This window comes from Mandrillus leucophaeus, unplaced genomic scaffold, assembly GCF_000951045.1.
Source record: "Mandrillus leucophaeus isolate KB7577 unplaced genomic scaffold, Mleu.le_1.0 Scaffold165, whole genome shotgun sequence".
Classification (NCBI taxonomy): Eukaryota; Metazoa; Chordata; class Mammalia; order Primates; family Cercopithecidae; genus Mandrillus; species Mandrillus leucophaeus.
Window position 1 is genome coordinate 1,621,528 of NW_012101643.1, and position 25,148 is coordinate 1,646,675.

At 38.2% G+C, this 25,148-nt stretch overlaps 1 protein-coding gene across 1 annotated transcript in view; it reads right to left on the bottom strand.

Annotated features, from left to right (window-relative positions):
• The window catches only part of RYR2 (ryanodine receptor 2 (cardiac)), a 620,934-nt gene that overhangs the window by 255,414 nt on the left and 340,372 nt on the right, over window positions 1-25,148 (bottom strand). Inside the window, 6 exon segments of the mRNA XM_011976391.1 lie at window positions 2,596-2,682; window positions 9,072-9,231; window positions 11,082-11,242; window positions 12,898-13,012; window positions 13,637-13,989; window positions 14,620-14,828. Coding sequence (XP_011831781.1) covers window positions 2,596-2,682; window positions 9,072-9,231; window positions 11,082-11,242; window positions 12,898-13,012; window positions 13,637-13,989; window positions 14,620-14,828 — 1,085 coding nt within the window.

Consider the following 25,148-nt stretch of genomic DNA (forward strand, 5'->3'; position numbering starts at 1 on the left):
AGGGAAGGGAAGGGAAGGGAAGGGAAGGGAAGGGAAGGGAAGGGAGGGCGAGCAGTCTAGTCCAGTCTGGACTAGACTGGACAATTTGTGATAGCTATCACTCATCCAATGGAAATGTCAGTAGAAGTCAATAGATGATTGAATATATCAGTCAGGCTTCTGAGAAACTACCACTCTTTGTCCAATTTTGTTAAAAAAAATAAAGGTCATCTGAACTTGCTGCCTCCTTTCTCTCATTTCCAATCTTGAATTCACTGTCACATGGCTCCTGTCATCATTTCTTAATATAATAATTGAGACAAGGTCTCCCTCTGTTGTCCAGGTTGGAGGGCAGCAGCACTATCACGGCTCACTGCAGTCTCCATGTCTGCGCTCTCAAGTGATCCTCCCACCTCAGCCTCTGGAGGATTTAGGACTACAGGAGTGCACCACCACATCTGCCTAAAATCATTTTTTATTTTTTGTAGAGATGGGGTCTCACTATGTTGCCCAGGCTTGTTTCAAACTTCTGGGTTCAAGTGATCCTCCTGCCTCCCAAAGTGCTGGGATTACAAGCATGAGCCACTGAGACTGGCCCCTCTCCCACTGCTTTGCTGAAATTCTTCTGGCAAGCCCACCAAAGCCCTCCTCATTAACAAAAGCCAGGGATTCCTTTAGTCCCCGAGTTGTATTAGTCCATCTGTGGCATCTGCTGTTAGCTACTCCTGTTTAGAAAACTCCATCCTCGCTTGGCATCTACTAAGATGTCTCTTTCAGTTCTTCTCCAATATTCTTGACAGCTCTGCTCTCAGCTTATCTCATAGGTTCCTCTTTTTTAGTTGATACATCCAGGTTCTCTCCTCAGTCATCTCTTCCCACTGTCTACATCTGCTCTCAAATCTTCCATTCACACTCAAAGATGAATTACAACTGATTTCTTGATGATGAAAATTGTAATCTCCAGCATAGCTCTTTTTAGCACAATTGTGCATACATATGTGTGTATAGGTATGCATATGTATGTATATCATATATAAAATTGTTGAGCAGATACCATGTATAAAGCATTGTTCAAGATGTTTAATTATATTAACTCCATAAAAGATATACTGTGAACCCCATTTTATAGAAGCAGAAACTGAGCTCACATAATTTAAGAAAGATGCCCAAGGTCACCAAGCCAGCCTAATAAAACTACCTACTCTGTTCACTCCAGTGTGTGCCTGGAACCTCAACTTTACAATTGCAAAAGTAAGTTCAACTTTTTTTACTGAATTTCAACAAGCTCTTCCACTTTTTGTATTAGCATGGCCAAATTGTCCAAACTAATTTTTTTTTTTTTTTTTTTTTTTTGAGACGGAGTCTCGCTCTGTTGCCCAGACTGGAGTGCAGTGGTGCGATCTCAGCTCACTGCAAGCTCCGCCTCCTGGGTTCACGCCATTCTCCTGCCTCAGCCTGCGGAGTAAGTGGGACTACAGGCTCCCGCCACCTCACCCAGCTAATCTTTTTGTATTTTTTAGTGGAGACGGGGTTTCACCGTGTGAGCCAGGATGGTCTTGATCTCCTGACCTCGTGATCTGCCCGCCTGGCCTCCCAAAGTGCTGGGATTACAGGCGTGAGCCACCGCGCCATCAGTCATTGATTCTCACTCTGCTTGAGATCCTGAGTCAAATTCATCTACAAATTCTGTTAGTCCAATTAATTGTTAAATCCTATTCATTTCTTCTATAAAATATTTTCACATTTATCATTTTTCATTCTGACTTCCATGGCTCTCATCACTGTCTTCCACGAAGACAGTATTAAATTATTGACTCCTCTTTGCTACTGACTCTTCTCCTTCTTGCTCACCTCCACGTTAACAATAACATATTTTTCCAAAACAAGTTTCATTATGCTCAATTCCCTTCTTCAAATTTCCGATGGATTTCCCTTGTCTATGTAATAGGTGCTCACCTTTTCACACGGCACACAAGACCTTTTCAGCTTGGTCTTGTTCTACCTTTTATCCCTCTTAATCTCCAGCCACATTCTGGAAGGCATCCTTTGTTACGGTTACACTGAATTACTTAACCTTCAGCATGTTCACGCTTACATAGTTTTGCTTCTTCTCCTGCCTAGAATGACCTCTCCTAATAAATGTACCCCAAGAGCTCCTATTTTACAGTTAGTAATCAAACTAAATGCTACCTCTTCTTTGAACTTTATCTGATCCAACCCATCCAACTGAGTTGTTCTTTCATTTATATTACTGGAGTATTCCATACAAACCACTATTTTAGGTGGCATGGTTTCAGGTCTTTAAGTCCATTCATTAGCTCACCTATGAGTTCAATGATTACTGCAATGTGTGTAATTTGGCAATTTTTCGTTTTCTATAGACCTTTTATTGAATAGGCCTTTTATTGGATAATATACATATGATAACTAAAGAGAAACACTTTTTAATTATTATGTTACCCTTGTGACCTCAGATTTTCAAGCATGGCTATCTTTTCTTGAGAGAATGATTTATTTCATTCATATCAGTACTAATATACTGAATTCATTTCAGAATAAATGCTATGTCCTAATAGAAAATAAAACAAATATAATACTAGGAACTAGTTTTACTACCTTTATTCTTCCCAACTCAAACTGGAAAACATTCGGACTTGTGGCTTGTGCAAAAACCGCAGGAAATAATTTTGTACTCGGCTCCACCTGAAATACACAAATGAGTTTAATAATGTTAGTAATGAAAGAAGACAAGGGAAAAATAATTTCTTTATAACAACAAAGGAATACTTTACAGAAGGAACCCAGAGATTTTCCTTTCTTGCATATTGATTGATGTGCTCCTTCAATAATTAGAGTATTTCGTTACTATGTGAACACTGCTGAGGGAACATACTGTGTTTACTCTGAAGGGTTTATGGCACTGTCATTACTTAGCGGAAGTAAACATACATAATTAATTCAGTGTTTTCCATTTTCTTTTAATTTCTAATTTACTGTTTTTTAATTGACACATTGTACATATTTAATGGAATGCAATATGATGTTTTGATACGTGCATACATTGTGTCATGATCAAATCAGGGTAATTAGCCTGACTATCACCTTGAACACTTTTCATTTCTTTGTGGTGAGAACATACAAAATCCTCTCTTCTAGCTATTTTGAGATATACAATACCTGAGGGTTGACCATAGTCACCCTACTGTCCAATAGGACACCAGCACTTATTCTTCCTTTCTAATGTTAACTCTATATCCGTTGGATATCCACTCCCTCTCCCCCACTTTCTCCTACCCTTCCCCAGTATCTGATAATCACTATTCTATTCGCTACTTCCCTGAGATTAACTTTTTTTGATTCTACATATGAGTGGGCAATGCAGTATTTTTCTATGTCTGGCTTATTTCACTTAACACAATATCCTCCAGGTTCACCCATATTGGAGTGAATGACAGGTTCTCATTATTTTTTATGATCAAATAGCATTCCATTGTGTATATATAGCACATTTTCTTCACTTACTCATCCACTGATGGGCACTTAGGCTGATTCCCTATCTCGGCTATTGTGAATAGTGCTGTGATAATTATAGGAGTACAGATATCCCCTTCACACACCGATTTCATTTCCTTGGGATATATACCCAGTATGGGGAATTCTGGATCATATGGTAGTTCTGTTTTTAATTTTTTGAGGAACCTCTATACTGTTTTTCATAATGGCTATATTCATTTACATTCCCACAAACAGTATATGGGTTTCTCTCTTCCTCAGCATTCTTGCCAACGCTTATTATCTTTTGTCTTTTTGATAATAGCCATTTTAACTGGAATAAGGTAATCTTGTGGTTTTGATTTGCACTTTGCTGATGATTAGTGATGTTGAACATGTTTTCATATGCCTGTTGGCCATTTGTATGTCTTCTTTTGAGAAATGTTTACTAAGGTCTTTTGCCCCCTTTTAAATCAGATTGTTTGTTTTTACTATTGTTGTTTGTGTTCCTTATATATTCCGGATATTGATCCCTTATCAGATGCATACTTTGCAAATATTTTGTACCATTCTGTAGGTTGTCTTTTCACTCTGTTAATTGTTTCCTTGGCTGTGCAGAGGATTTTTAGTTTGATATAATCCCACTTGTCTATTTTTGCTCTTGTTGCCTGTGCTTTTGAGGTCTTGTCCAAAAAATTCTTACCCAGTCCAATGTCATGAAGTGTTTCCTCCATGTTTTCTTCCAGTAGTTTCATAGTTTCAGGTCTTACATTAAGTCTTTAATCCACTTTGAGTTGATTTTTGTATATGGTGAAAAACAGGGGTCCAGTTTCATTCTGCATGTGGATGTTCAAATTTCCAAGTACCATTCATTAAAGAAACTGTCCTTTCCCCAATGTATATTCTTGGCACCTTTGCTGAAAATTAGATGGATAGATGGGTTTGTTTCTGGGCTCTCAGTTCTGTTTTATTGGTCTATATGTCTGTTTTGGTTACTATAGCTTTGTAGTATAGTTTCAAGTCATGTAGTGTTTTGGTTACTATGGCTTTGTATATTTTAAACTCAGGTAGTATGATGTTTCCACCTTTATTCTTTTTGCTCAAGATTGCTTTGACTACTTGGGGTCTTTTGTGATTTCATAAGAAATTTAGAATTATTTTTTCTATTCCTATAATAGAATAATAATGTCATTGGTATTCTGATAGTGACTTTACTGAATCTGTAAATTACTTTTTGTACTATGGACATTTTAATAATATTAATTCTTCCAATCCATCCAATCCAACAGCATGAGATATCTTTCCATTTATTTCTGCACTCTTAAATGTATTTCACAAATGTTTTACAGATTTCAGTGTAGAGTTCTTACATCTCCTTTGTTAAACGTGTTCCTAGATAACTGATTTTTTTGTTTTTGTTTTTGTTTTTTGAGATGGAGTCTCGCTCTGTCACCCAGGCTGGAGCTCATCTCACCGCAGCCTCTAACTCCCAGGTTCAAGTGATTCTTATGCCTCAGCCTCCCCAGTAGCTGGGATTACAGGTGCCTGCCACCATGCCCAGCTAATTTTTTGTATTTTTAGTAGAGACGGGGTTTCACCATTTTGACCAGGCTGGTCTAGAACTCCTGACCTCAGATGATCCACCCACCTCGGCCTCCCAAAGTGCTGGGATTACAGCCGTGAGTCACTGCACCCAGCCGATAACTGATTTTTAAAGCTATTGTAAATGAGATTGTATCTTGATTTTTTTTCTCAGAGCATTCACTACTAGTGTAAAGAAATACTGATTTTTGTATGCTGATTTTGTATCCTGCAAATTTACTGAATGTATTAGTTTTAACAGTTTTTTAGTAAACTTCTAAAGCTATTTTTATATATAAGATCATGTCATTTACACACTGAGACAATTTGATGACTTTTTTTCCAATCTGGATGCCTTTTATTTCTCTTTCTTGCTGAATTCTCCAGCTAGGACTTCTAGTAATATGTTGAACAGAAGTGGTGAAAGTGGGCATCTTTGTCTTGTTCCAGACCCTAGAAAAAAAGCTTTCAACTTTTCCCCCATTTAGTCCTAGGCTTTTCTTTGATGGATACTTTTCATTACTGATACAATTTCTTCACTCACTATTAATCTGCTCAGATTTTCTATTTCTTCGTAAGTTAGTCTTGGTAGGTTGTATACATCTAGGAATTTATCCATTTCTTCTGGGTTATCCAATTTGTTAGCATATGATTTTTCATAATATTTTCTCATTACCCTTTATATTTCTGTGGTATCGGTTGTAATGTCTTCTTTTCAATGCTGATTTTATTTATTTGAGTCATCTCTTTCTTTCTTCGTCTAAAGGTTTATTGATTTTGTCTTTTCAAAAAACCAACTCTTCGTATCATTGATCTTGTGTATTGTTTAGTCTCTGTTTCATTATTGTTCCAATTTTTATTATTTATTTACTTCTATTAATTTGAGGTTTAGTTTGTTCTTGTATTCGTGGTTTTTGGAGGTGCAATATTAGGTGGTTTATTTTTTACTTTTTAAATGTAGGCATTTAATACTGTAAACTTCCCTCTTAGAACTGCTTCTGGTGTATCCCATAACTTTTGGTATATTGTGTTCCCATTTTTGTTTGTCTAAAGAAAATTTTAAATTTCTTTTTTAATTTCTTCATTTGCCCACTGGTTATTCAGGGGCATGTTGTTTAATGTCTATGTATTTGTAAAGTTTCCTCAGTTCGTCTCATTATTTATTTCTAGTTTTACACTAGTGTGATCAGAAAACATATACAATATCATCTTAAATTTTTAAAGATTCGTTTTGTGGCCTAACATATGATCTATTCTGGAGAAAGTCCCATGAACAGTTGAGAATAATGTGTATTCTTCAGCTATATAGCTGTTGCCTAGAATGTTCTGTAAATGTCTATTATGTCCCTTTGGTCTAGAGTGCAGTTTAAATCTGCTGCTTCCTTGCTGAATTTCTGTCTGGATCATCTGCTGTTGCTGAAATTGGGGTGTTGAACTCCCCTACTATTGTTGTGTTGAAGCCTCTCTCTCCCTTTAGATAAAACATACTTCATATATTTTGATGCTCCAGTGTTGAATGCATATAAATTCATAATTGTTATATCCTCTTAATTGATCCTTTGTTTTTATTAAATAATGACCTTCTTTGTCTCTTTTTTACTTTTTTTGAATTGTCTATTTTATCTAATATAAGTGTGGCTACTTCTGCTCACTCTCAGTTTCCATTTGCATTGCATATCTTTTTCCATCCCTTCACTTTAAGGCTATGTCTGTCCTTACAGGTGAAGTGAATCTCTCATGGGCAGCATAGAGCTGAGTCTTGCTTTTTATTCATCCAGCCACTCTATATATTCTAATCAGGCAATTTAATCCATTTACATTCAAGGTTATTATTGATAGGTAAGGAATCATTCCTGACATTTTGTTCATGTTTTCCAAATCCTTCATTTCTTTCTTTCTCTCTTGCTTACCTTTGTGGTTTGGTAGCTTTTTGTGGTGCTATGCTTTGATATCTTTCCCTTTCTCATTAGTGTGACTGCTGCAATTTTTTCTTTGTGGTTACTATGAAACCAAGATAAACAATATTGTAATTATAATAGACTATCTTAAACTGGTAACTTTGGTCACATAAAAACACTCTGGACTGGCTGGGCGCAGTGGTTCATGCCTGTAATCTCAGCACTTTGGGAGGCCAAGGTGGGCAGATCACGAGGTCGGGAGATCGAGACCATTCTGGCCAACATCATGAAACCCCATCTCTACTAAAAATACAAAAATTACCTGGGTGTGGTGGTGCATACCTGTAATCCCAGCTATCTGGGGGGCTGAGGCATGAGAATTGCTTGAACCCAGGAGGCAGAGGTTGCAGTGAGCTGAGATCACGCATCGCACTCCAGCCTGGTGACAGAGCAAGACTCTGTCTCAAAAAAAAAAAAAATACTCTGGACTTTTACCCTCCCCTCACAACTTATATTTCTGTTGACTTAATTTACATCTCTCTATATTGTGTGTTCCTTAACAACCACTTGTAGCTGCAGTTACTTTTGACAATTTTGACTTTTAACCTTCATACTAGGGTACTAGAGGTTTGAAAGATTTGGCATAGCACTGTTTCAGTACTGCAGTATTCTGAGTGTGATTTAAAATTTACTTCTACGAACGGGTTTTATATTTTTACATGTTTTCATGTTAGTAATTACCATCCTTTTGCTTCCAGCTATAGCACTGCCTTAGGCATTTCTTCTAAGGCAGGTCCAGAGGTGGTGAATTCATTCCGCTTTTGCTTATCTGTGGAGTACTCTATTTTTCTTCATTTCTGAAAGATAGCTTTGCTAGACATAGTATTCTTGGCAGGCAGTTGTTCTTTCAGCACATTGAATATACCATCTCATTTCCCTAGCCTTCAAGGTTTCTGCTGAGAAACTTGCTGACAGTCAAATGGAAATCCAAGTATATACGACTTGGTGCTATTCTCTCACTGCTCTTAGAATTCTCTCTTTTTCTTTGATATTTGACAGTTTGCTTATAATGTGCCTTGGAAAGGACCTTTCTGGGTTGATTCTCTTGGGATCCTTTGAGCTTTCTGGATCTGGATGTTTATCTCTTTCCAAAGACGTGGAAAGTTATTAGTCATTATTTTGTTAAATGTTTTCTGTGCCTTTCTCCGTTGCTCAGTGGCATCCCATAAGTTCTGCAGGCTTTCTTCCTTCTTTCTTATTTCTTTTTCTCCCTCTGGATGGGTTATTTCAAAAGACCTGTCTTCGAGTTCACAAAATCTTTTTTATGCTTGATCTAGTCTGTTGTTGAAACCCTCAGTTGTGTATTTTATTTCATTTATTGAATTCTTGAGTTACAAGATTTCTGTTTAGTTCTTTTCTACTATATGTATTTCTTTGTTAAATTTCTCATTCAGATCATGAATTGGTTTCCTGATCTTGTTGAAGTATCTGCATTTTATTGTATCTCACTGAGTTCCCTTACAATCATTATTTTGAATTTCTTTTCAGGCATTTTGTAAATTTATTTTGGCGACGGGCATCTGTTACTAGAGAATTATTGTGTTCCTTTGAAGGAGTCATGTTTTCTTCCCTCCACGTGTTTTTCATGTTTCTTTGATATCTGCTCATCTGGTAAAACAGTAGCCTCTTCCAATTTTATGAAGTAGCTTTTGTATGAAAATAGTTTTTCCTGTAGATGGGTTCTAGGGTATCGGTTGGGTAGAATACACTGGTTTTGGTTCTGGGTGGATGCAGTAATGTAGTATCTGTGCAGATTTTTCAGATGTAATTTATGTCAGCAGCATCGGCAAGTGCCTCAGTGGCCTAGCTACAGGCATTTGTGGTGGTGATTGTGCAGCTTTGTTGGGGTAAGGCCACCAAGGTGGTTCTCAGGTCACAGGAGTGCGGTGGCTGGGCAGCTATGGGGAGGGCTTGCTGAGGGCAGGTCTGCTTGGCTGGCTTTCAAACCAGGGGCACATGTACATGTGTCTATTTTACTTTTTGATCTTACAAACTGTGTTTCCTTTAATGGGGAAAAAAGTCTTCCTCCCTAGAAGCCTGATATCATCACTGACCACGTACCTGATAGTATGTGCTCAGTTCCTTGCCATTGGCAATGAACGTGAGCAGCCCGCTGGCAGCATCCACCACACAGCCGATCTCCAGTCCATTATTGTTGCGTCCTTGCCCGGGGCTCATGCTCTCACCCGCACATACCATATAGCAGTTGCTGCGTTTGATGCTGAATTTCAAAAGAACATTTTTATCTTTGTACAACCACAGATAAAAGAGAAAGCAGGTATATCTTGCAAACTAACTAAATTATGCTGCGCAAGCAACAAGCTCATGCTGTAATGGGAGAGGTGCACAATGGGCCCGATTCTGTGATTCTGAGCAAAACTCCATTGACTGCAGTGGACGTTCTGAATCAGGTCTTATACGTCTCTACATTTCACACCTAATGAAGACAGGTCAACAAGTTGGAACCAAGTAAGAACTGACCTGCACCTTCTCTCCAAAAACTCAAACCAAACTAGACCTTTTTTCTGGGTTCAAAAAAGTTTAACTATTTAAAAAATCATCCAAATTTGTAATTTTCATCTCATGGATTTTTTTTTTTTTAGTTTTTTTTTTTTTTTTTTTTTTTTTTGTCACCAGGCTGGAGTGCAGTGGTGCCATCTTGGTTCACTGCAACCTCAAAGTCCTCAGGCAAATTCCACATAAGCCTTCAGTGATTTGATATATTTAAAATTTGGCTAAAATTTTGCCCCTTTCTGGACAATTCCCAGTGATCTGAGAGACAGACTTAACTAGAATATGCAAACAAACAAACAAACAAAAAAACCCAGTGATGTTAACCACAAATGCCACCTGATTTTCACCTTCCCTAAAACTTTTACTAGAGATGGTAACAAAGTTGAGTATTTGAGCCTTATCAGCATTCTCTTTCTCTGCCACTATACAGTAAACATATTAACAAAACTAGCAAAAAAGGCTAAAGGCAGGCAAGCAGAAGGAAAAGAACAAACAGGCTGGGATAAATCAGTTTTTGAGTAATCAAATGTAGGCTGCATTTCTTCACACTATGTACGTAAAATCCAATGACCCTTCCCTATCTTCCATTTCCTCCAACAAAATCATCTTTCAGTTATTCCATCCCTATATTGAGTTCTTTAGTTATACTGCTGCCATCCCTGCAAATTAAGTGTGGCCCCCAAAGAATACTCCTGGAGACACGTGGTTTTTTTGTCCCATACTTATGTAAAGAGCTCTTCATTAGAGATTTTGGCTGGGCCCCCATTGCAAATGCTAAGTCCATTATGCTTCATATGTTACAACCCGAGGGCAGGAAAGTGAGTTTCCCAAAAAATGATGGTGCAAGTATAGAAGAAAAGCAACGTTATAAAGGACTCTTTCTGAGACCTGTCACAGCAGATCAGAGAGGATGCATGGGCACAAAAAGTAGAAGCCAATGGTCAGATCTTCTCTTGTCTTATTCTGCAAGGAAGATAGCCTTCTTCACTTTTTTGAAGGTTTGGTTTGAGTTTGGTTTGTTTTACAAATGAAAAAAAGATGGCACAGAAAGTGTAACTGACTTACCCAAAGCCACACAGCGAGTCAATGGCAAAGCTGAGGAAAGAACCCACTTCTCCTCAGTCTGAGTTCAAATGCGTCCACCTGGTCTAAACTACCAGCCCACATTGTCTTCACAGTTTTCTCCCCACCACGTAGCCAGTTCCCAAAATATAGATCAAGTCATTGGTTAAAAGCCTCACATTCACCCATCTCTCATGTCTAAAACAAAGGCTAAGTATTGGTAACCCAAGCTGTCAGTCATGTTACCTGAAGGAATATATGATCATTACCCCAAAAGACTGCACTGGTCTTACTGTACAATGCTTGCACGTTTAATACATTTAGATTCCTTACTGGTTTGTATGAGTAATAAAAATGACATTGACATTAATGGCTTGATTATATTGTTCCTACAAATAGAAATATCTTGGTCACAAAATACAAGGAAAAGGAACAGCTAGGTTCACCAATATGTTTTTCGCATGTCATTCTTGTAAAAAATTGAGGAACACCAACCTTTCATGCACTTTTCCTTTTTCATCTCCTAGAGTAACTGTTACTGTGCGAACTCTGTCCAAGTCAAAGCCTGTGTCATACTGATGGAAATCCGATGTAATCCAGCCCACCCAGACATTAGCAGGTTCTTGTCCAGGGAAGATTCTCACTGAGTAATAGTACTGTGAAGATAGCAAAACCAAATATTGGCAAAATAAAACTAAACAAAACAAAACTTGGATTTGCAATCCTAACTATGTCTAATTCTGTGAATGACTTAAGAATTCACTTCTTGGTTTAAAACCGTTTGGGTGAATGAAAATATTGTAGGCACAAAGGACTAACACTACAAACTAAGAGATGTCTTTTATCAAAGATCCTGAATTAAATCAGAAATAACAGGAAAGAGAGAAAAGACATGATCTGAGCAAACATGCTAAATGATTTAAGTCTTTTTATGCTGGTGAGCATGTGTGTGTGTGTGCTACATGTATGTAATATATACACATACATATATACATGTACATATATACAGTATATGTATGTAATAAAATCATGAATCCATTAAGCATAGGGAAGCTTCAAATTCTTCAAGCTTATACATACATGTATACAAATCTATGCTCACTTTTTTTTTTTTTTTTTTTTGAGATAGACTCTCACTCCGTCACCCAGGCTGGGGTGTAGTGGTGTTGTAGTGGTGTGATCTCAGCTCACGGAAGCCTCTGCCTCCCGGGTTCAAGAGATTCTCCTGCCTCAGCCTCCCAAGTAGCCGGGACTACAGGTGTGCACAACCACACCCAGTTAATCTTTATATTTTAAGTAAAGTCAGGGTTTCACCATGTTAGCCAGGCTGTTCTCGAACTCCTCACCTCAGGTGATCCACCTGCCTTGGCCTCCCAAAGTGCTGAGATTACAGGCATGAGTCAGTGCACCTGGCCAATGTTTGGGTTTTTATACTTGTCACCCACCTTTTTGCACATTCTTGGCCTTTCCTTTCTCTGACATATAACATTTTGACACTTTAAACTCACTGGTTTTTTTTTTGAGACGGAGTCTCACTCTGTCGCCCAGGCTGCAGTGCAGTGACACCGTGTTGGCTCACTGCAACCTCCATCTCCTGGGATCAAGCAATTCTCCTGCCTCAGCCTCCCTAGTAGCTGGGATTACAGGTGCCCACCACCACACTCCCCTAATTTTTATATTTTTAATAGAGACAGGGTTTCACCATGCTGGCCAGGCTGGTCTTGAACGCCTGACCTCAGGTGATCCATCCACCTCAGCCTCCCAAAGTACTGGGATTACAGGCTTGAGCCACTGTGCCCAGCCTAAACTCATTTTGAAATAGTTCAGAACATGTGAACATCAAACTAAAATATGGGAGCACTCTACAATGAACACAACTAAATATTTTTTCAATGTAGCATTTTAGGAGAAGTAGCCTTGAGAATTTAAAATGGAAGAGTGTAAAAGCTTGACCTCTCACAAATTATGATAATTGATCTTCCTTTAGACAATTCAGTAAGATGAAGAAAGTAGTTGAAAAATTCAAGGGCAACTTAAAATTTTGTCAAGAAACAGAATAGCAAAATTAAGATTATGCATGCCATTAAGAATATTTTTCCTAAAATAGCTCTTTTATTGCATAATATCTATCATAATACACAAACTTTTTTCAAACTTTCGGTCCCCAAAATATATCCCAAAATAGAAACAGACATTTAAAAAATAATATTACTAAGTATGATGAATCAGTATGTGTTATTTGAGATGTAAAGCATAATGAGTGACAATGAGTGACAAATAGAAATAAATGACAAAAGCTGCAACCTCATACCGTGGACGTTTGCATCAAGAAATCATAATCATCCCGATCATCAGCAAGGACATCTTCGGTGAGTCTTGCAGAATGGCTCGTGCTGTAATCTGGCTTTGTTCTTCTAAGCAAAAATCTGAAATATTTTAGAGGACTAACAATAAGCAACATTAAAATGTTCTGTCTACTTCAAATATGAGCATAGAATCAATTGAGTTGCCTTAAACCTGGGCGATCTTGCTCCCTGGGGGACATCTGGGAATATCTGGAGATACATGTTTTTGGTTCTCACAGTGTGGGGGATGGAGTGCTACTGGCATCTAGTGGGTGGAGGTCAGGATGCTGCTCAGCATCCTTCAGTGCCCAAGGTGTTTCCTCAACAAAGAATTGTCTGGCCTAAACTGTCGATAGTGCTGAGACTGAGAAAATCTGATTTAGTATAAGAAAGGATGTTAAAATAACTTGCCGCCTTTATCATAAAAAAATACTATTTGGAGAAAATACTCTGCAAGTTTCAGGCAAGAATGTAAACATAGACATCTTAAAAAATAACTATTGAGATAGATAGCATCTACGCTAACAAATTAGATGACTAACAGGTTGCTTAATTTTTCCTTATAGAATCCTTTGCACAAAGAGGAGGGGGAGGGGGAGGAGGAGGAGGGGGAGGAAAAACCTTACACTAGGAGACCCTTTACTCTGGACTGTAACCCTCCTCACTTAACTACAAACTTAAAATCACAGTGTATAAAATAGTAACCTTTGTTTCAGACGAGAGGGCTTTTCCTGGGCATAATCTTTGTGGTTATTAAACTCTGGCTTGGTAGCTTCTTTGTCTTTGTCAACACGATCGGGCACTAGATGGCCATGAGCTGTCTTCATCAGAACCTCAAAGTCAGAATCAGCATCATAATCTTCCAAATCATTCTTGGGCCCAAAAAGGCCAGCCCCAGGGAGCCCTCCAGCCACAGTCTTGGAGAAGACCTCCGCGCACTCGATCGGCATGCTCAGGCGATAGAACATGATATCAGTGTGGCTGTTCTGAGAACCAAAAGACTTCTGAGTGACCTTTAAACATGGGGAACTGTCTATGGTGCCGTCTATTCTGGTCACCTAGCAAATGAAGAAGCAATAGTTCATATTCCAATCACCGTTGTCGATTTCCTGATTCTAAAGATGCCTAAGGCACATCACGTTTTCAGAATCCCAAATCAGTCCACGCATGGCATCATTTTGTAAGAGATAATTAAACAGATTACTGTGCTATGGATATAGTCATAGAATTCTGCTTCTGTCTCTAAAGACGGTTTCGGAAATTTATCTTATAATTCTATATATTCAGATTCGGCCTGACATTGCCCACACATAAAAAGGAAAGTATTTTTCCTCATTCTAATAAGCTACTTGTAACGTAGCTTATTAGAATGGATGTGGCTCCCTTTGCCTTGATCTTTCTTCTAACTAAAGAGCTTGATGCGTACAAACCCCACACACAGTCTGAGCTACAGACTTCTTCACACATAGCTCAAGGGAAAAAAAAGAATTGAAAGCAAAAATTTAAGTTTCCCATCCACTGACAGCTGGTATAAAGTGCCATCTTTGCTGAGATTCCACTTCCGTATAACACATCAAGGTCATCATTTTAAGTAAGTCACAATAATTGTCTAAGCAGAAGTTGCTATGTATAAAGATATTCTTTTCCTGCTTTTTAGAAATGGCCTGATTTTGAAAGAAAAAGCAAACCTCTATATGTTCATGGTTTGATGGAACTTGGAGAAACTGAGGAAGCCTCTTGCTCAGCCACATAGTAATATCCCTGTTTGTATTAACGGCAAATGGTTCATAGCCCTCTTGTAAGCCACAGATGGTGAAGTATTTCAAGGTGCTGACATCCTTTCCAAAGTTCATCCTGCCCACTTGAGCCACTCCAAGGCTACACACAGGTATGAATCCTAGGAAGAAAAAAAAATAAAAAGTTTTAGTACCATTAATATATGATCCTGTTAGTATGGAATTATCACACATACTGTTCCAGGACTGAACTTTGAGAGAGCTGTCACCCTAGGGTGAAAAAAGTAGTGTAATAAAGGGAACAATGACATTAAATATTACCTGTAAGGGCGAGAAAACCAGGATTTGATCTTGACATTATAATTTACTAGCTGTAGGCCCTAGATAAATCCCTTCTCTCATCTCAGACTTAACTCTGTAAGACAAAGTAACTGCTCTGCAGCCCCTGGTCCTCCAGGGATTCTAGAGATCCCTGCCCTGCAGTTTCCTTGCTGAGCAGGGCATGCACTCTCTCATACAGGGAAAGTGAGAAGAAATTAAGTACCAGGGATGTGGTTCATTGGCCTTGCTCTTCCTTCTGGCTAAAGAGCTTGATACGTACTAACACCAGACACAGTCTGAGCTACAGATTTCCTCATACATAGCTCAAGAAAAAAAAAGAATTGGAGGACAAAATTTTAAAGTTTTCCATCTACTGATAGTTGCTTGTGATCTCTGAAGAAAATTTTGGCTTTTTTTTCTGGAATAAACTGGAGCTAAGCATGGGGGAAAAATACATGTTTAATGTATGAAGCATGTATTTATGCATGAGATATATTTATAATGCATAAATTATATATATAATCTTATATTTAGATGTAACAGCAATGAGCAATAGAGCAAAAACCAATAAAATATTTTTTTATTATGCTTTATGTTCTAGGATACATGTGCACAACGTGCAGGTTTGATACATATGTATACATGTGCCATATTGGTGTGCTGCACCCATTAACTCCTCATTTACATTAGGTATATCTCCTAATGCTATCCCTCCCCCCTCCCCCACCCCACAACCGGCCCTAGTGTGTGATGTTCCCCTTCCTGTGTCCAAGTGTTCTCATTGTTCAATTTCAACCTGTGAGTGAGAACATGCGGTGTTTGGTTTTCTGTTTTTGTGATAGTTTGCTGAGAATGATGGTTTCCAGCTGCATCCATGTCCCTACAAAGGACACGAACTCATCCTTTTCTATGGCTGCATAGTATTCCATGGTGTATATGTGCCACATTTTCTTAATTCAATCTGTCACTGATGGACATCTGGGTTGGTTCCAAGTCTTTGCTATTGTGAATAGTGCTGCAATAAACATACGTGTGCATGTGTCTTTATAGCAGCATGATTTATAATCCTTTGGGTATATACTCAGTAATGGGATGGCTGGGTCAAACGGTATTTCTAGTTCTAGATCCTTGAGGAATCGCCACACTGTCTTCCACAATGATTGAACTAGTTTACAGTCCCACCAACAGTGTAAAAGTGTTCCTATTTCTCCACATCCTCTCGAGCACCTGTTGTTTCCTGACTTTTTAATGATCGGCCATTCTAACTGGTGTGAGATAGTACCTCATTGTGGTTTTGATTTGCATTTCTCTGATGGCCAGTGATGATGAGAATTTTTTCATGTGTCTATTGGCTGCATGAATGTCTTCTTTTGAGAAGTGTCTGTTCATATCCTTTGCCCACTTTTTGATGGGGATTTTTCTTGTAAATTTGTTTGAGCTCTTTGTAGGTTCTGGATATTAGCCCTTTATCAGATGAGTAGATTGCAAAAAATTTCTCCCATTCTGTAGGTTGCCTGTTCACTGTGATGGTAGTTTCTTTTGCTGTGCAGAAGCTCTTTAGTTTAATTCGATCCCATTTGTCAATTTTGACTTTGTTGCCATTGCTTTTGGTGTTTTAGACATGAAGTCCTTGCCCATGCCTATGTCCTGAATGGTATTGCCTAGGTTTTCTCGGGTTTTTATGGTTTTAGGTCTAATATTTAAGTCTCTAATCCATCTTGAATTAATTTTTGTATAAAGTGTAAGGAAGGGATTCAGTTTTAGCTTCCTACTTACGGCTAGCCAGTTTTCCCAGCACCATTTGTTAAATAGGGAATCCTTTTCCCATTTCTTGTTTTTGTCAGGTTTGTCAAAGATCAGATGGTTGTAGATGTGTGGTATTATTTCATAAGCTCTTCTCATGTGTGTCAGAGTTAGCAAATCTTTCCTCTATTGAACAAAAAGGGGAAACTATACTAACTTTGTTAATTGTTTTTTTGAGCTCTTTGGAATTGATTGGCAACACAATGAGTTAGAAAGGAGATGAGATTTTTTTTTTCCCCACAAAAGGATGAGATGATATTCATCAGGGGTGGGTGTTTACTTTTTAATTTAATTTTATTTTATTTTGAGACAGAGTCTCACTCTGTCACCCAGGATGGAGTACAGTGCCATGATCTTGGCTCACTGCAACCTCTGTCTCCCAAGTTCAAGTGATTCTCCAGTCACAGCATCCCGAGTAGCTGAGACTACAGGTGTGTGCCACTGTGTCCGGCTAATTTTTGTATTTTTAGTAGAGACGGGGTTTCACCATGTTGGCCAGGCTGGTCTCGCACTCCTGACCTCAGGTGATTTGCCTGCTTTGGCCTTCCAAAGTGCTGGGATTACAGGTGTGGGCCATTGTGCCTGGCCTTCACTTCTTTCTACAATGTTTTACATGAATGTTCAAGTAGGCAGCACACTAAAAACGTCAGTGTTGGAATGTAGACAAATTAGATCCTCTAATTTGTAGAGCATAAAAGCAATGGATCCTAAGAATAAGCCAACAATTTTGACAAGAATTGTAGTTAGCTCTGTCATTATGATTTACACACTTTTCTCTTATTGAAATTAGTGGCAGTGCAAGCAATATATAACCCCCAAAATAGCATAAGATGATAAAAATTACATCCAATAATTCATAATGATTTCACCAGTTTGTATGCATCAACATATAGTCAAATGGATAGCTGTATAACAGTGCCACCAACCAGGAAAAAAGAGCATATCCAGCTGTGTTCGAGGAAGGGTAAATGATGAGTTTCTAGTTAAAACTAAAAAAAATTGCAGCTGTATCTGCAGCTGTGACAGCTCTTAAAGCTACATTCAAGGAAAGTTGTTTTAAATGAGTGTCCCCAAAGAAATCAAAGAAAAAGCACGGTGTAAATACAATAGTTCTCAGACAGCTTGAACTGCATTAGCAGAAATTAGTAAATCTAGCACCCATTTAACATAAACTAGGAGATACCAAGATAGAAACATCTCCTCAAATGGTAAACATCTATTTCTTTCTGATCACTTTATTTGTAGAAGGAGTTCCTAGCCTACATGGAAAGTTACTGGAGAGCCGTAAATATCTGTATAGTTGACCTTTGGGTATTTGTTTCACTAATACCTAAACTTTTCTGCATATCTGAAACACTTTCATTTAAAATACTCAGTCTAGTACTATGCACAAATATTTATGTCCTAAACTGTTCCCCATAGCTATGTTTATAATTCTAGAATACTGTTTTGATAATAAATATACTTTTTTTCATGAGATGAACATTATTCAGCCTTTGAAATTTTGGTTTTGAAAGGCCCCTTAATGCATAGGAAAATACTCCAAGTAATTATTATGTAAAGAAAGAAAGATAACATATGGTTTATTTTTAGATAGGAAAACATCAGTATGGTTTTTATTTAAAAGCTTCAGAATAGTGGAATTTTCGGTACTTTTGCTCTCTATGGCTCTCAATTTAACAATTTTCTTATATATATATATTATTATTATGAAAACAAGTAATAGCTTTCATTTAAAAAATTTTGTTTAATAAAATGGGACAAACCCACATCTTTCCCATAAAGAAATTTGTAAGAGTGATGTGGACATAAAATGGCCCAAACAACGTATTGTTTGAGTCCTAACACTCAATGTTGGTAGGTGGTGAATTCACTAACAGAAATCCTCCTAATCAACTTAAACTAGTACAAGATTTATGTAGAGCAAGTTGGTAATATGTGTTAAGAAGCTTTCAACCATTTATTTACTTATTCAATAATTACTTACTAAGCAACTACCATGTGTCAGAAAGTAGGAGTAAAAGATGACTAACACAGATCCAGGGTAAAACGTGCTCATGGTCTAATGACATAGAAAGAAAAGAAGTTATACTGGCTGGGCGTGGTGACACCTGTAATCCCAGCACTTTGGGAGGCTGAGGCAGGTGGATCACTTGAGGTCAGAAGTTCAACACCAGCCTGACCAACATGGTGAAACCCTTCTCCACTAAAAATATAAAAATTAGCCGGGTGGAGTGGTGGGTGTCTATAGTCCCAGTTACTTGGGAGGCTGAGGCAGGAGAATTGCTTGAACCTGGGAGGTGGAGGTTGCAGTAAGCCTATATTGTGTCACCGCACACCAGCCTGGGTGACAGAGCAAGACTCCATCTCAAAAAAAAAAAAAGTTGTTATACTGAAATAGCGTACCATCCATCTAAGCAGACAGGGTTCTAGGAGCAAAGGAAGCATGGAGAGATGGGAGTCAGGAAGGTTTTGTAGGAGAGTTAACATCTAAGAAGATGGCAGATGGATATTACCATGAAGTGACTAAAAACACAGAGTTCTAAGTCCAATAAACCAGGATTCATGTCTTAGCCCCACCACTTGTTAGCTATTTGACCTTTGGCATGTTACTTAAATTCTCTAAGCTTTACTCCTATCTTCTGTAACACCTGCCCCTTAGGGTTATAGTTTTAAAATTAGATCTTATGTGTATAATGCTTAGCATGGATGCTCAGTGAACTAAATTTTAAACGGAAAAAAAAAGGTAAAAAGAGAAAATAATTCCTGAGAAGAGAATGATTAACCATGATAAATACACAGGATTAAATGTGTGCAGCCATTAAAAATCATCTTTAGGGCTCAACAAAATAAACTGTAGAGAGAGATAAAATTAATATGGCAAAATAAAAATCATTGACGATCCCAGGTAAAGAATATACAGATGTTACCAAAGCATTTATTTTTGCACTTTTCTGCAGGGTAGATAGTTCTCAAAATAAAAAGTTGATTTAAAAAAAACAAAAAAGTATGTTTAAAATGTTTTTATGCGTTTGGACAAAATTTATAATATTAAGTTTAAAGGGGGGTGATGGAAAATTATTTTTACAATATCATCTCAGTTCTTTAAGTGGGAGAGATGCATTAAATGTCAATTTTTTCTCTGTGTAGTGGGAATGTTTGTAATTTTTAATCACTTTCATTATATTCCTGTGTATTTTCCAAATATTCAAAAGCAAGATATTACTTTTAAAATAAATAATTAAATACATGCCATTTTTTCATTAGTTTATAGCAATAATATCAGTAGATGGTATTTCTACATATTGCTTTATTGTTTTGGTCTCCTTTAAAGGAATGTATTTATGCAAGTACATCCACAAGTAGAAACTAGCATATTTTTTTCTCATTTTAAGTAAAGCAGAACTTAACAGTAAAAATCAAATCATATTCTTACTTCTGAGATTATGGTTTTAATAATCTATTATAACAAAACAACCAATATTTCTAGAAACTACATTTACTTTTAAAATACGGCTTATATACAGCAGAAACAACCACGTGGCAATGGGATCAAAGAAGAGAGAGTGGAGAAAAACTACAGGTACTGTTCAGCTGCCACACAGAGAAAGGGCCAGGCCTCCATCACCTCCCTTTGTTCAGTATATGGCCAAGTATCCTGCATAATGAAGAGGCCACCAATAAATGAAATTCCCAGCACACACGGCTTCATACCAGTAGTTAATGTTTCCTGATGTTTCATCTTGGCGAACCCTTACAACCATTCAATGAGATAGGACTTGTTATTACCATTTTCCACACGAGGAAACCAAAATCTGAGTTTAAATGAGTTGCCCTCACAGCTGCTAAGTGACCAGAAAATAAGTCCAAGTCTGGTGGATCCCAAGGCCCATGCTTTAATCTAGGGCTCAGCAAACTCTGTAAATGACTAGAAAGAAGACATTGTAGGTTTCATGGATCATGTGGTCTCTGTTGCAACTACTCAACTCTGAGCTATAGTGCAAAAGCAGCCATAGACAGTATGGAAACAAACAAGTGTGGTGGTGTTCCAATAAAACTTTACTTAAAAAAGCAAGGCCATGGCAGTGGTTCATGCCTGTATCCGTATCTGAGGGGCTGAGGCAGAAGGTTCACTTGAGCCCAGGAATTTGAGACCAGCCTGGGTAACAAGGCGAGACCCTGATTCTACAAAAAAAAATTAACAAATTAGGTTGACTCTGGGCACATTGCTTAGAAGTTAGCTTTGTTCTTTAAAGAGCTATTTAAAAAAATTAAAAATTAGCTGCACACGATGGCATGTGCCTGTGGTCTCAACTACTTGGGAAGCTGAGATGGGAGGATCACCTGAGCCTAGGAGTTGAAGACTGCGATGAGCTATGATCACTCCACACTACTCCAGACTAGGTGACAGAGAGAGACCCTGTCTCAAAACAAACAAATGAACAAACAAACAAACAAACAAACAGGTAGTGAGCTGGATTTGGCCTTCAGGCCTTAGTTTGCCAACCTCTTCTCTAAGTTACTGTTCTACATTGTCTTCAGAGAGTATCAGGTGTCTCCATTCAGCAAATATTTAATGAACACCTACTATGTGCCAGGAACTGTTCTACACACTGGGAATATAGCTGTGAACAAAATCAAAAATAGCACCTGACTTTCTGGAGCACAACTTTGAGTACAAAAGACAGACAATAGGTAAATAAAAAACTAGTTACCATTGTATACCACTGTGTACATCATACAGTGTCAGAAAATGATAAATGCTATTAAGACTAAATGTTTGGCATAAATTGAACAAAACAGGTTGATAAATGGCATCACTCTTAATCATCACTCCAGAGCAAAACATAACTGGGGTTCAATTCTTCATTAGCATGAAGTAGGCAGGACACACACAAGTATTTCAACACAATAAAACAGATTTCCAAAAAATCATGCCTCTCCCCCAGCACATGTAAAATATGGGTCCCACCTTCCTGTCCTTTATGTTCTTGATCTTCTATCCAGTTACCTTAATTGACATCCTGCAAATAACAGAGCCTGATGATATACAAGGGAAATTTTCATTCTGGCAGTGGATCTTAAATTAGTGCACATGAGCCCAATCAGTTACTTGGGCCTGAGCCAGACCCACCCTAACTATTTGCAAATCTGTTAAAACAGTAGCTACAACTTATGGCTAAGCTGCTTCCTCCAACAAAAGACAGATGGCTTCAGCAAATTTTAACTTTCTGTGCTGATGAGCCTCCCTGCTCCAAAGCAGAGGGGAGGGTGATGAGCATGCAAATCCAGCCAAGGAGCTGGCAGTACCAAAGATGTAGGAGCAAAATACAGGCTTGAAATCTCTGTCTGGGGCTACAATAAAAGGAAGATAAAGCAGATCACAAGTGTACCAGCTTTTCCTAAGAATAAATTATTTCAAATTTTAACATTTCTGAAACACGGTTCGGAATCCATGTATTAAATATAAAACCCAAACCAAATGGCCAAAAAGCAGATAAAAATGACCAATATTATACTAACATGTAAATTCACATTTTTGATCAGAAGAAAAGGTAACAGCTAGCTGCTTGTGACCTACTATGTGCCATATAATACATAAGCGCTTTTGCCTATATTATTTAATATTAATTCCATTTTTTCAGATGAGGAAACAACTAAGATGTTAAATCATTTGTCTACGTTTCTATAGGTAGTTAAATGGATGCTAGAATTTGAATCAAGAATGCTGAGAAGGACGATCTACAAAATGGGAGAAAGTATTTGCAAACTATGTGTCTGACAAAGGTCTAATATCTAGAATCTATAAGGAACTTAAATAACCCAACAAGTAAAAAACAACATGAACAGATACTTTTCAAAAGAAGACAGATAAGCAGCTAACAAACATGAAAAAATGTTCCCATCGCTAACCATCAGGGAAATGCAAATCAAAACCACAAAGAGCTACCATCTCACACAGTCAGAATAGCTATTATTAAAAAATCAAAAAAGAACAGATGCCAATGAGGCTGTGGAGAAAAGAGAATGCTTACACACTGTTGGTAGGAATGTAAATAAGTTGAACCACTGTGGAAAGCAGTTTGGAGATTTCTCAAAGAACTTAAAACAGAACTACCATTGAACCCAGCAATCCCATTACTGGGTATATATATAAATATCCAAAAGAAAGTAGATCATTCTACCAAAAACAGAAACACGCACTCATATGTTTCATCCCAGCACAATTCAGAATAGCAAAAACATGGAATCAACCTCGGTGCTCATCAACAGTGAACTGGATAAAGAAAATGTGGTACATATACATCATGAAATACTATGCAGCTATAAAAAATGTAATCATCTCCTCTGTAGCTACACAGATGCAGCCAGAGGCCATATCGTAGCACCTAGGAACAGAAAGCCAGACACGGTGTATTCTCACTTACAAGTGAGAGCTAACACTGGGTACTCATTGACATAAAGATGGCAAAAATAGAAACTGGGGACTACTGTGGTGGGTGGACAAGGGCTGCAAAACTATTGGGTGCTATATTCAGTATTCGGGAGAAAAGATCAGTTGTACCACAAATCTCAGCATAAAGCTTATACCAAGGCAACAAACCTGAACATATATCTTCTGAATCTAAAATAAAAGTTGATTTTTTTTTTTTTTTTTTTTTTTTTTTTTAAGAATGCTAGCCAGGCACAGTGGCTCACTCTTGCAATCCCAACATTTTGGGAGGCTGAGGTGGGCAGATCATCTGAGGTTAGGAGTTCGAGACCAGCCTGGCCAGCATGGTGAAACTTCGTCTCTACTAAAAATACAAAAAAAATTAGCTGGGCGTAGTGGTGGGCACCTGTAATCCCAGCTACTTGGGAAGCTGAAGCAGGAGAATCATTTGAACCCAGGTAGTGGAGGTTGCAGTAAGCTGAGATCATGCCACTGCACTCCAGCCTGGGCAACAAGAGCAAGACTCTGTCTCAAAAAATAAAATAAAATAAAATAAAATAAAATAAAATTCTGAGATGGCAGGTAAAACAAAAACAAACAGAAAATCACTTGCCTTCAATTTCTGGAATGTTAGAACTGAAGTAGACAAGAAGAGATCATCTCTAATTTGTGCTTTTATTTTAAGGAAATGAAAACAGGCTATTTGCCCAAGGCCACACAAGAATCATTTCAGAATTGGGTTGTACTTGGATTCCTCTACTACAGAAGTTGGCCTCACAGTCCTGATTTCTTCCTTCCTCTGACAAGCATTAATTTTTAATTAAGGAGATTCCCAATAACAAGTTACTCTCCCAGGTCTGTATCATGATAGCAGGTTGCACAGAGGATGCTGGTGACAGGAACTTCAGCTGTTATGGTGGAGCCAGGCAGGTGGGTTTGGGGACGGTGCAGACCTACTAACCTGAATTCACTCCATGTTGAAAGCCAGTCTTCTGGATCAGCCACAGATTTCCATCAAATAATCGAACTGCTGCAATATTTCAACTGAGGGTACAAAGCATACTGTAGGAATAAACTGGCAGTTCTATATCCTGGCTTCCTTCCTTTTTTTCTAAAACAGCAGCATGATAAAATCAATAATGGAAAGTTATCCCTGCCTCTGTTTTTCATTTTCTTTTCTATCTACAGCTATACAGCTATTTTAATTGCAAAAGTATTCTGGTTTTCTTCCATGGAAAGGAATTCCACGAGTTCTGAGAGGACTCAATTTTATTCACTGTCCTTTCAGGTGGTAAATACAGACTCAAAAGCATTGTTTCTGGATCTGATTATAACCATCACAGGCCTCGGAGATGATTTTTGCTTGCAGAAGAGCTGAGAAGCTTGAAATGGACAACACAAGATATGTATCCATGGCAGATATTGTAGAATGCAGGTAATCTCCAGGCATAAATAACCATTCTTTTACCATAAACTATATGTCAGGATTTTAGGTGACTCACTTATTTTTAATTAAGGATATCATTAGCTCTTCAAACTACTGATAATATGAGGCTCTTCCCAAAAAGAATAAATTGAGACTAGTACTAGCTTAGTAGAGGATACAAGAGTAGAAGGGGTGGTGTATTGGTCAGTTCAGACTACTATAAGAAATGATCAGACTGGCCAGGCGCGGTGGCTCAAGCCTGTAATCCCAGCACTTTGGGAGGCCGAGACGGGCGGATCATTAGGTCAGGAGATCGAGACCATCCTGGCTAACACGGTGAAACCCCGTCTCCACTGAAAAAATACAAAAAACTAGCCAGGCGTGGTGGCGGGCGCCTGTAGTCCCAGCTACTCGGGAGGCTGAGGCGGGAGAATGGCATAAACCCGGGAGGCGGAGTTTGCAGTGAGCTGAGATCCGGCCACTACACTCCAGCCTGGG